At 43.2% G+C, this 12,684-nt stretch overlaps 2 protein-coding genes and 1 pseudogene across 3 annotated transcripts; 2 read left to right on the top strand and 1 right to left on the bottom strand.

Moving 5' to 3' along the window:
* Positions 1-437: 437 nt before the first annotated feature.
* Positions 438-839, bottom strand: LOC311167346 (histone H2A type 1-A; the record flags this gene model as incomplete). The annotated part of the gene is made up of 1 exon (XM_084228267.1): positions 438-839. The coding sequence occupies exon 1, from the start codon at positions 831-833 to the stop codon at positions 438-440; it is 396 nt and encodes a 131-aa protein (XP_084084393.1). The 5' UTR covers positions 834-839.
* Positions 840-1,142: 303 nt separating this feature from the next.
* Positions 1,143-1,526, top strand: H2BC1 (H2B clustered histone 1; the record flags this gene model as incomplete). Its single annotated transcript, XM_084228175.1, has 1 exon — positions 1,143-1,526. One exon carries the CDS (start codon positions 1,143-1,145, stop codon positions 1,524-1,526), a length of 384 nt encoding a protein of 127 aa, XP_084084301.1.
* Positions 1,527-3,272: 1,746 nt separating this feature from the next.
* Positions 3,273-3,713, top strand: LOC311167121 (histone H2A type 1-H-like; annotated as a pseudogene). Its single transcript has one exon. The product of its transcript is annotated as a histone H2A type 1-H-like (transcript).
* The last annotated feature ends 8,971 nt before the right edge of the window (positions 3,714-12,684 follow it).

Raw genomic sequence — 12,684 nt, 5'->3', positions numbered from 1 at the left:
CCCGAGCTAAGGACCCACGTGGCTGTTATCCTGTAGCCACCGATCTTTGTTCCTTCTCCCAACAGCTCCACTCACGTGTGGACTAAGCAACCAGCCCCCAAGAGCTCACAAGGATGGCTGCTCTCCTGACCCGGTGCTGAAGCAGATCCAACCCACAGGCTCTCCAGCGCCCACGAGCTCTGTCTGGTTTCCTTGGCCATATTCATCCCTGCAGAAAACAGCCTCAGGGAACCCTGGCAACGAGATGACCGCCGAAGCCCTGTGACTTCACACCCAGCCACATGCAGCTTTGCCGCTTCTGCAGCGTTGTGAAGCGCGGGTTTTTCAGTTTATGCACAGCCTTATACTGACAACTTGGGTGGCTCTGAAAAGAGCCTTTGGTTTCTTTCCTGTTTGGGTGTTCAGGCCCCTGGGTGGGGCGCCCCCCCCGTGCAGAGTTACTTACTCTGGGCTTTGTGGTGGCGGCTCTCGGTCTTCTTGGGCAGCAGCACGGCCTGGATGTTGGGCAGGACGCCGCCCTGCGCGATGGTCACACGGCCCAGCAGCTTGTTGAGCTCCTCGTCGTTGCGGATGGCCAGCTGCAGGTGGCGCGGGATGATGCGCGTCTTCTTGTTGTCGCGCGCCGCGTTGCCCGCCAGCTCCAGGATCTCGGCCGTCAGGTACTCCAGCACCGCGGCCAGGTACACCGGCGCGCCGGCGCCCACGCGCTCCGCGTAGCTGCCCTTGCGCAGCAGGCGATGGAGTCTGCCCACTGGGAATTGTAAGCCCGCTCTAGACGAGCGAGACTTGGCCTTAGCGCGGGCCTTGCCTCCCTGCTTGCCTCGGCCGGACATGTTGAAGGCGGATGTCCGGCTAAACACACGAGCGACCGTTAGAGGGGATGGAGCGTGGAGAGCGATGTGCTTTCTGATTGGCTGATACCATCTAGCCAATCAGAAAGCCTTGCTAGAAGAGCTTCATTTGCATTCACGCCACCCCCAATGTCCAATCAGTTGTTGGCTGCCCAATACGTCATAAGGGGCTGTGCCTATAAAAAAGACTCTTTTCAGTTTCAAGCACCATTCGCTCTCCGGGGAGAAGCGGGGGCGGAAGAAGCTGTAACTCTGAGCTGCAAGTCGGAGTTGTAGCGCTGTGCACTCGCCATGCCGGAGCTGACCTCGAAGGGCACTACCATTTCCAAGAAGGGCTTCAAGAAGGCTGTTACTAAAACTCAGAAGAAGGAAGGGAAGAAGCGCAAGAGATGCCGCAAGGAGAGCTACTCGATTTATATATATAAGGTGCTGAAGCAGGTGCACCCCGACACGGGCATATCTTCAAAAGCCATGAGCATCATGAATTCCTTCGTCACCGACATCTTCGAGCGCATCGCAGGCGAGGCGTCCCGCCTGGCGCACTACAACAAGCGCTCGACCATCACGTCGCGGGAGATCCAGACGGCCGTGCGCCTGCTGCTGCCCGGGGAGCTGGCCAAGCACGCCGTGTCCGAGGGCACCAAGGCCGTCACCAAGTACACCAGCTCCAAGTAAACGTGCCAAGTAAGCGTTCTTCCGTTAAACCCAAAGGCTCTTTTAAGAGCCACCCACATCTTTCGAAAAAAGAACTGTGACATGTTTCTTTTAATGAGGTGTAGGCCTTAATTTGGCGGTTATCTAAGCGGCCTTCCCAAGGCGAGTGAGGCAGAAGTGGTAAGTGGTTATAGAGTACGGTCAGGTTAGCAGCGAGATGAACAGCGATGTGAGCGAAGTAGGGGTTAATGTATCTCTCCACTGCCCTCAAGCTTTAGGTCTTTCCTCAGCCGGAGCTCAGGGGAGCCCACGGCCCGCCGTGTACAGCAAAGTAGCTCATCTAGAGCGGCCTTAGGATTCCCAGTGGGCAAGGACAACTGTGCTGAGCGCGTGGGCGCCGGCGCGCCGGTGTACCTGGCCGCGGTGCTGGAGTACCTGACGGCCGAGATCCTGGAGCTGGCGGGCAACGCGGCGCGCGACAAGATGACGCGCATCATCCCGCGCCGCCTGCAGCTGGCCGTCCGCAAAGGCTTTTGGGAAGAATAGTATCCATAATGGGCCTGGAGACGTTACTCTAAGGTTGTCTCTAGGTTCCGTTCTTTCAAAGGTGGGTGGTGGGAAGATATTGGGGCTCAAAGTGGTTTAAGGACAACAGTTAAAATCGGTTGTCCCACATAGTTGGAAATATTAATGGTAAGTAATTGCGTACACTACAAGTTTCACTGTTGGTGCTTCGGCTCACAAGTCACTGCACACGTATCAGTGGCCTATCACGTCACATTTTAAAATATTGGTGACTGGTACATCTAAATCAGTTTATGCACAAATAACATGCAGGTTAGTTGTCTCTTTGTCTCCCAAAGATAAACTTATAAAAAGGAATTAGTAGTAAGATGAAAATACAGCCCCCCAAATTTTCCGAGCTCTGAAAATGCTGCAGATGCTTAATTAAACCAACCAATCGGTTAATGTTTGTAGGGGGAAGTAACGTCTGACTACTCTTCACAACTACATTAAATAGCACAAATGGACCAAGAAACATTACCAGCCGCTGTCACCTAGTCCTACGGCCCACCCATAATGAAAACCACCAAGCGCTTACAGGCCCCTTTGGAAAGTGTAGGTGGCTCTTAGAAAAGCCTTTGGGTTATGAAGCTCATCAGGTGGCTGGGTAACGCTACTTGGAGCTGGTGTGCTTGGCGCCAGCCTCGGTGCCCTCAGACACGGCGTGCTTGGCCAGCGATCGCGGGCAGCAGCAGGCGCACGGCCCTTTGGGTCGCCCGTCCAGCCCTTGTAACGCGGCAAATGTGACACATCGCCCAAGGTGTCGCTGATGGATGAGTTCATGATGCTCTTGGCATTTGAAGAACTACCAGCGTCCTGGAGAACTTATTTCAGCACCTCGTAAATGTAAACAAACAACTTTCTTTGCAGCCTCCCTTTAGATTTCCCCCAACTTCTGTGTTTCAGTTACAGACATTTTGAAGCCTTTCTTGGAAATGTAATGCCCTTTGAAGTCAGCTCTGGCGTGGCGAGCATACCCCTCTGACTTGACGCCTAGCTGTCTGACATGCGTCGCGTGCGAGCGTGGTATTTATAGGCTGGGGTGTAGCGCTGCGTATGCAAATGAGGTGTTCCAGTAAGGCGCTCTGATTGGATACAAACATCAGCCAATCAGAGCAAACCAGTCTCCCATTCGACTATAAATAGGTTCCACAGTTCCCAACCATAATTCCTCCCCCCTCCCCCTGTTGTAACGGTTTTGTGATGGTGTGTAGCCGAGGGAACCAGGGCGGCAAGACGCGCGCCAAGGCCAAGACGCGCTCCTCGCGGGCCGGGCTGCAGTTCCCCGTGGGCCGCGTGCACCGCCTGCTGCGCAAGGGCAACTACGCGGAGCGCGTGGGCGCCGGCGTACCTGGCCGCGGTGCTGGAGTACCTGACGGCCGAGATCCTGGAGCTGGCGGGCAACGCGGCGCGCGACAACAAGAAGACGCGCATCATCCCGCGCCACCTGCAGCTGGCCATCCGCAACGACGAGGAGCTCAACAAGCTGCTGGGCAAGGTGACGATCGCGCAGGGCGGCGTCCTGCCCAACATCCAGGCCGTGCTGCTGCCCAAGAAGACCGAGAGCCGCCACCACAAAGTCCGGGGCGAGCAATGCCACCCGGACAAGATGCTCGCCCCACACTGAAACCAAAGGCTCTTTTCAGAGCCACTCAATTTCTGAGAAAGAGCTTAGGCGTGTGACAGCTTTACAACCAGCAGTAATTGTCTCATCAGCGACAAATGAGAATTGGCTCCGACTCTTTGTTTCGTAAGCAGAACTCTGAAAAAAAATTAGTTTTGGTGGCTGAGATTCCTAAAGGAGTTTGATGTATAGTTTTGAAAAAGTAATTCAAGATGTTGGGGTGGAACTTTAAAGAAACAAAACTGGGCCTCCCTGGTGGCGCAGTGGGCTGAGAGCAGCGCTGTGAAGCTGCCTGCGGCCTCTGCAGTGCAGGTTCGATTCCCAGCCAGGCCAGGGAGATACCCACATGGTGCAACAGACCTCTCCTGTCTCTCCCTCTGCTCCCCTCAGCAGTGTATTTCAGTCTGTCTGTTCTGTTTCCCATTCTGTCTCTGGTGGATCCTCTCACCCTCCCGCACACCTGGCCTGTACCCCGGTTCTTATATAAATAAATCTTAAAAAAAAACAAAAACAACAACACGTACTTCAAAATAGATCTAGCAGTCCCTCTAGCAGGACCCTGGTGGTGGGAATGCCACTATACCTTTGAAAAAGAACAAATTTAAGACTATCGTGAGAATTTACACAATTCCTATGAAAATGAAGATCTGGAGTTGTGTTGTAGGGTTCGTATTTTAATGAGGATAGAGTGACTAAATGATTGGGTCAGAGATACACTGAGTGGCTGAAGTAGGCTGCAAATGTGCAGCTTTTGACTTAGGTCCTTGAGGAGCGTGACCATAGGCCACCAGCCAGCATCTAGTAAATCAGGACTTCCATGAAGGTTGTGTGTTTTCTCAAGTGCCTTCTAACAGGGGATTTCCTTCCACGAGTTGTAGTAGCTTGGTTTCATGAAGTCTATAACCAGGACATGTTAATAAACCAAAAGATAAAATGTACCTATACTACTTTCTTTATGTGAACAACTAAGAATAGATTTACTTCTTAGTGTGTAGGGTACACAACAAGTCTAATAACATTTTGCTGGTATGATGCCAATATCAGTATTAAAGTCAGTGATGTAATAAAGCAGCTTTCATCATTATTCAGGAATATTAGGCACTGAATTTTTCAAGAGGTCTAACTACTAAAAGTGAGGCAAAATGTTTGCTGGACCTTTATGTATGTGAGTAAACGCCCACAAAAACAACCAAAATATGCAAATCCGAAATTGTGCTACAAAAATGAAGTCATCGAGATTCCCCAAATGCAATGCAATACAAAGCAGAAATCTGCACATTTATAACAAGCTAGGAAAATTCCTTAACAAAGTTAAAAGAATTTTAACAATCCTTTCATTCATAAAATTACACTCAGACCTTTGGTGAAACATTTTAAAATTAAAAGAACATGGCTTTTAAAACCTTACATTAACATATTTAAAAATAATGATGAAATGTAAAAGCTTTAAAAATAATACACATTGCTTAAATTCAATTTAGAAAGTCTCCTTGAGACTCACAAAACCCCCTTATAAAATCAAGAACACAGCTTTCCCTGCATAAGAAAGACTGATGATGATACTCCTGGACCTGATGGAAGGGGTTTATTTATAGTGTGCAAGCAAATGAGGTTTTGAAACACCTAGATCTGATTGGACAAGCTATATTACTAGAACATATATAAAAGTAAGATGGTCAATTCAATTCTCTCCAGCACAATAAAAATAACAAACAGGTTTTGTAAGTGAACCCCAGGTTTGTAAACTTATAGAAAAACACAGCAACTTCTATTGGGTTCTATGAGCTAGTGTTACTCTAAAATCAAAACTGGACAAAGGTAGCACAGGAAAACTTGACTAATCTCAATTGCTAAAGTAAATGTAAAAGTCTTAAATAGAATAAAAGCAAATCAGCTTGCTAAGGTAAAATGCATTGGGAAAATAAGAAAAGTATATGGCTAAGTTTTTGAATGCCAGCATACTTAAAGACTTAAAATGTCATCGGCACATTCATTAAACAAGGGTTGCTGGGTTTGCACATGTGATAGTATTGCTTTTGGCACAGAGGAATAGTGGCAAACTAGATCATGTCTCAAGTTTATGAAAAAGAAGTGAACAAATAAATGAACCAGATAATTTCAGAAAATGTGCTTTTAAAAAAAGGCTGTTGTTGGAGAGCTTTTGGATAACTTAATTACATTCCTGGAATGGTAACCAGCTTCTAGGACGGCACCCCATTATCCCTGCCTGCTGATATTGGCCCCCTTTGTAATCCCTTCCCAAACTGTATCAGTTTTAATCTATGTATTCAATACAATAAAGTATGGCAGAAGTAGTGGGAACATTGGACGGCCACATGCAAAAGAATGCAATTAAGTCACTCTTTTACACCATACAGAAAAATTAATTCCAGAAGCAGCTCTTTTTTTAATTTTTTTATTTTTATTTTTATTTTATTTTATTTTATTTTAAATAATAAATTTTATTTTTATATTCCCTATACAATTGCAACCCCCCCATTCTGACCCCAATCCCTCCCCTCCTGCCCCTCACCCCTCAAAAAGTGTTTCTGGTTCATAGTTTTTTGTTGATTTTGATTTTCGCTTTCTTTTATTCATTTTTCTGGTCCCTTATTTAAGTTTTCTAGATTCCTGCTATGAGTGAGACCATCCGGTATTTTTCTTTTTCTTTTTGGCTTATTTCGCTGAGCATGATCCCTTCCAGCACCATCCATGTTGCTGCAAATTGCATGTGTTTATCTTTTTTGAATGCTGAGTAATATTCCATGGTGTATATGTACCACATCTTCTTGATCCAGTCATCTATTTTTGGGCATTTGGGCTGTTTCCAAAGCTTAGCTATTGTAAACAGTGCTGCTATAAACATAGGGGTGCAGGTGTTCTTTGGAATTGATGTTTCTGTGTCCTTTGGGTAAATACCTAGGAGTGGAATTGCTGGATCATATGGAAGCTCTATGTTTAGTAGGTCCAGAAATCTCCACACAGCTCTCCATAGTGGTTGGACCAGTTTGCACTCCCACCAACAGTGCAGGAGAGTTCCTTTTTCTCCACACCCTCGCCAACACTTGTTGTTGCTAGTTTTTTTAATATGTGCCATTCTCACTGGTGTAAGATGGTATCTCATGGTAGTTTTGATTTGCATTTCCCTGATTACAAGTGATGTTGAACATTTTTTCATATGCCTGTTGGCCATTTGCATTTCCTCTTCAGAGAAGTTTCTTTTTAGCTCTTCTGCCCATTTTTTGACTGGATTATTTTCTTTGTTGTTGCTGAGTCTCATCAGCTCTTTGCAGATTTTTGTGATCAGTCCTTTATCGTTAGTGTTGTGTGCAAAAATGTTCTCCCAGTTGGTGGGGTTTCTCTTTGTTTTTGTTATTGTCTCTTTTGCTGTACAGAAGCTCTTTAATTTGATGTAGTTCCAGCTGTTTATCTTTGCCTTCACTATCACTGCTTTGGGTGATGTGTCTGTAAAGGTGTCTTTGATGTGCAAGTCATGTAGTGTTTCGCCTATATTTCCTTCTATATATTTTATGGTTTCAGGTTTTATGTCTAGTTCTTTAATCCATTTTGAGTTGGTTTTTGTGTATGGTGTGAGGTAGTGGTCAAGCTTCATTCTTTTGCATGTAGCGACCCAGTTTTCCCAGCACCATTTATTGAACAAACTTTCTTTGCTCCAATGCATATTCTTTGCTCCTTTGTCAAAGATTAGTTGACCATAAATCTGTGGGTTTATTTCTGGATTTTCTATTCCATTCCATTGGTCTGTGTGTCTGTTCTTGTTCCAATACCGTGCAGTTTTGATGATTATGGCTTTGTAGTATAGTTTGAAGTCTGGGAGTGTGATGCCTCCATTCCCTTCTTTTTTTTTCAGGAGAGCTTTGGCTATTCGGGGTTTTTTGTGATTCCATATGAATTTCATCAATAATTGTTCTATTTCTTTGAAGAATGACATTGAAATTTTGATTGGAATAGCATTGAATCTGTATATTGCTTTTGGTAGGATGGCCATTTTAATAATGTTTATTCTTCCAATCCATGAGCAGGGGATGTCTTTCCATTTCTTTGTGTCTTCTTCTATTTCTTTTAACAGTGTTTTATATTTTTCTTTGTATAGGTCCTTTACCTCTTTTGTTAGATTTATTCCCAAATATTTTTTTTTTTTTGTTTCAATAATAAAAGGGATGGTTTTTTTGATTTCTTTCTTCTTCAGATTTATTGTTTGTGTATAGGAAGGCTACTGACTTTTGCGTGTTGATTTTGTATCCTGTCACTTTACTGAACTGATTGATGAGTTGAATTAGTTTTTCTGTGGAGTTTTTGGGGTTCTCTATGTATATTATCATATCATCTGCAAATAGTGATAGTTTGAATTCCAGAAGCAGCTCTTAAAGTGTGCAAATATACAAAGCACTGTGGGACCTGCTGGTCATCAGACCAGGTGAAATGTCCCCTGAGAGGCAGTTGCAAAAGATAAGTCTGTAAATAAGTCTGCTGTCCGTGCAATGCCCCGAAGGTGGTAGCGTAACAGGAATTGTCTTTCCCATCGTTACTGTCCCTTGTGGGACCCAGGAATGCAAACTCCTCTGGCCATCAGATAGCGTCATCAAGAAATAACTACAAAACCCAAGCAAGGCACCGAAAGAAAATCCAGAGCACTGGATATATGCAACATCTACACTCTGAGAGATACCAGGGTTGCGTGGATAGCAGAGGGGAAGTACATGCTGATGAAAAATACATTTAAAAATATGCTGCAAACCAACTTTAGCAAGACAGAGTGAGACTGAGAAAATAGCACCTACTAGTGCCTTTTCCCCCAATATTATTCCAACAGACCCCTGTCTCTTTTTTTCAATACTTTAATTTAGCAAGTGAATCCCTTTCACATAAAGTCTGGGTGCTTTTCAAATACCTATATGTACCTGGGCCCTGAAGTAAATGCATTCCTTTTAAGACTAGTTTCTCAATTTGCTATAGCCCTTTGGGTCTATGAACCCATCTGTAAACTTCTCTGTAGCTATAGATTTTGGCATATCCATGACATTAAGTCTGGACTTTTTAAAATTGTATTTTTTTTTTGAGGTAACCTTGGTTTACAAATTTCTATATGACTTAGAGCTATATATTCACTCCTCTTCAAGATGTATGTTACCACACCATGCACATCACCAAAGCACCCATAATCATCCACCGTAGTCACTGGATCCTATTCCCTTTTTACTCCCACCCCGACAATCTCCCTCAGGTAGACTAAATTTTGCAGTAAGATTTCTATGATTTTGTTTGGTTTAGTTTTTTCTGTTCCTATATTTGTTTATATTCCACATCTGAGTAAAGTTATCCAGTGTTTATCTTCCTCTTTCTGAGTGATTTTGTTTACCATAATATACTCCAGTTCCATCATGTTGTCACATATGCCAAGATTGCATCTGGTGTTTGTTTCTTTTTTTAAATAATTGAGTAGTAGTCTGTTGTGTACATATACCACATTTCTCACACACTCAACTGCTATTGGGCACTAAAGTCATTTCCCTAACTTGGCTATTGTAAATAGTGCTGTAGTGAACATAGGATCCTGTGCACATGTCCCTTTGAATTAGTGTCTTTGCATTCTCTGTTTAGATAGCTAAGAGTGGAATTGCTGGACGATATGACAGATCTATTTTTATTATTTTGAGAAACTTAATGTGTTTCCATAGGGACTGAACCACTCTACATTCCCTCCAAAAGATTTTTCTCCACCCATTCACCCACATGAGTTGTTTCTAGTTTTTTTTTTCTTTTGGCCACGGGCATTCTCACGGATATGAAAGGTATTTCATTGTGGCTTTGGTTTGCCTTTTCCTAAGGATAAGTGAGGATGAGCATTTATTCATGTTTCTGTTGTTTGTATATTTTCTTTGGAGAAGTGTCTATAAAGTTCTTCTGTCCATTTTTTGGACTGGCTTATTTGTTTTCTTTTTTTGTTGAGTTAAACAGGTTCTTTGTAGATCTTGGATATTAATCCTTGGTTGGCTGTATGATGTGCAAATATTTCTCCTCCTGAGGAGGAAGTCTTTTGGTTTGAGTGATAGATTCTTTTTCTATAGTGCCATTTTCAGTTTGATATAGTCCCACATGTCAAGTGTTGCTTTTATTTCCAAAAATGTAGTTGTCTAGCCTCCCAAAGCATCCCTGAAGCCAATGTTAGGGAAAGTTTTGCCCATGTTTTCTTTTATGCATTTTATGGTTTCAGATATTTCATTCAAGTCTTTAACTGACTTTGTGTTAGTTTTTTTTTAATTATTTTTATTTATTTATTTATTTATTTTTAAAGAGGCATGTATTTTTATTTATTTATTTGTTCGTTTGTTTTGTTTGTTTGTACATGCACTGGGTACAGTCAGAAGTGCGGGAGGGTGAGAGAATTCACCAGAGCCAGAGCGGGGAGCAGAACAGGTAGACTGACGAAGTACACTGCTGAGGGGAGCAGCAGGAGGCAGGAGAGGTCTGTGCGCCATGTGGGACCCTCCTTCTGTGGCTGGGGAGCAGCCGGGGATCGAACCGGCGCCGCAGAGGCTGCGGGCAGCTTCGCAACCCAGCGCTCAACCGCTGCGCCACCGGGGAGGCCCTGACTTTGTGTTAGTTTTTGTGGATGGTATGGTTTTTGGTCTTGCTTCATTCTTTTGCTTGTGACTGTCCAGTTTTCCCAGCACCATTTATTGAAAAGACTTTCCTCTCTCCAATGTATACATGTACTTTTTAAGCTTTTAACTTTTTTTAAACACAGAGGGTGCCCTAGTTTCTACCACTTGTCCCTGCATCTGAACCATATCCAATTGGTCAAGGAACTTAACCCAAGTCACAAAAGCAGCCAATCTGTACGCTGAAAAGAGAGGACAGAAAATCTCCATGTGAGTTTTTTTTTTTATATTCCCCACACAATTGCAACCCCCTTATTTTGACCCCAATCCCTCCTTTCCCTGCCCCCCCCATAGTGTGTCTCTGTTTCATAGTTGTTTGTTGATTTTGATATTTTCTTTCTTATAGTTATTCTTTTTCCTGGTCCCTTAAATAAGGGACCTTAATAAGTTTAATAAGGGACCTTAATAAGGGACCTTAATAAGTTTACCTTAAATAAGTTTTCTAGATTCCTGCTATGAGTGAGACCATCCGGTATTTTTCTTTTTCTTTCTGGTGTATTTTGCTGAGCATGATCCCTTCCAGCGCCATCCACATTGCTGCAAATTGCTTGTGTTTATCTTTTTTGATTGCTGAGTAATATTCCATGGTGTATATGTACCACATCTTCTTGATCCAGTCATCTATTTTTGGCCATTTGGGCTGTTTCCAAAGCTTAGCTATTGTAAACAGTGCTGCTATAAACATAGGGATGCAGGTGCTCTTTGGAATTGATGTTTCTGTGTCCTTTGGGTAAATACCTAGGAGTGAAATTGCTGGATCATGTGGAAGCTCTATGTTTAGTAGGTCCAGCTCTCCATAGTGGTTTGTACTCCCACCAACAGTGCAGGAGAGTTCCTTTTTCTCCACTACCTCGCCAACATTTGTTGTTGCTAGTTTTTTTTAATATGTGCCATTCTTATTGGTGTAAGTTTTGAATCTTTGAGTATTTTGAGTATGTCATTCCATTCTATCCTTCTCCATAGAGTTCCTCTTGAAAAATATGATGAAAGCCTGATGGGAATGCTTTATTTATTTATTTTTTACAGCATTGTTCATTTTTAAGCAATATTTGCTCCCCCCCATCTCAGGTGTAGTCCCTCTAGAATTTCCTTCCCCAATGCACCGGTGCACCATCACCTCAGTGCCCTGTGCTCCTCCCTCCCTCCCTCTGATCCCTCTCCCTCCTCCTTCCCTGCATCATTACCAGTTGTTTGTCTTCCTTGATATCTCCAGTAGTTTTTCTTTGTTTTGAATTCTTGGTAGTTTAATTGCTGTGTATCTTGATTTAAGTCTCATTACATAGATAACCAGGTATTCTTTTACCTTCATGGCTTTGTATATTCAGTTCATTCCCCAGGTTTGAGAAGTTTTCTGTCATTATTTCTTTAAGCAAATTCCCTGTTTCCCTCTCTCTTGCTTTCCCTTCTGGAATACGTATTATTCTCATGTTGCCTTTCCCAATGTAACTGCATAGTTATGAAAGTGTTTCATTTATTTTATATCTTATTTCTTTTTTTTCCACCCAGGTATTTTGTGTATTACTATTTTTTAAAGATTTATTTATTTATGCATACAAGAGCTGGGGTACAGGCCAGAGGTGTGGGGAGTGAGAGGATTCACCAGGGACAGAGTGGGAAACAGAACAGGCAGATTTGCCTGAAGTTCACTGCTGAGGGGAGCAGTATGTGAGTCGGGAGAGGTCTACTGTGCCATGTGGGTTTCTCCCTGGCTGGGGGATCGAACTTGTGCTACAGAGGCTGGGGGCAGCTTCATAGGCTGCATCTTAACCCCTTGCACCACCAGGGAGGCCTGTATTACTATCTTTGAGTTGACTAATTTGATCCTCCATTTGGTCTATTCTGCTTCTATAGTTTTCTAATTTCTATCATTTTGTAATTTTTTTCCCACTTATTGTACATTTTGTTTCTCAAATCTCTATTATTCTTTTATTTGAAACTTTTATTTCTAGTTCTGGTCCTTGATTTTATCTCTGATTTCATTTATTTGTTTTTCTGATTTTTGTTGTATGCTTTTGTTGGATTAGCTTTTGTGAATTCTCTTGTATCATTTTGACTTGCCTTCCTGCTTTTCCCCTATCTCTTTGATTTCCTTTATTGTAGAAAATTCCATCTCTGTCTGATAGATATGCTTTCCCAGGTCTTTGTGGTTAGAACCTGGAGAGTAGTTTTCTCTTTGTGATCCCCTATTCCTTTGAGGTCTCAAGGTGCCATATACTTTTTGTCCGCTTTGCTGGTTTAAAATTTTCCTGCTTTTAAAAAAAATATCTGTAGCAGTAAATTAGAACTAACTTTTCTTTTTCCATAGGTG

Source organism: Talpa europaea (genome assembly GCF_964194135.1).
Source record: "Talpa europaea genome assembly, chromosome: 2".
NCBI lineage: Eukaryota > Metazoa > Chordata > Mammalia > Eulipotyphla > Talpidae > Talpa > Talpa europaea.
This window is presented reverse-complemented; position numbering and strand designations above follow the sequence as displayed.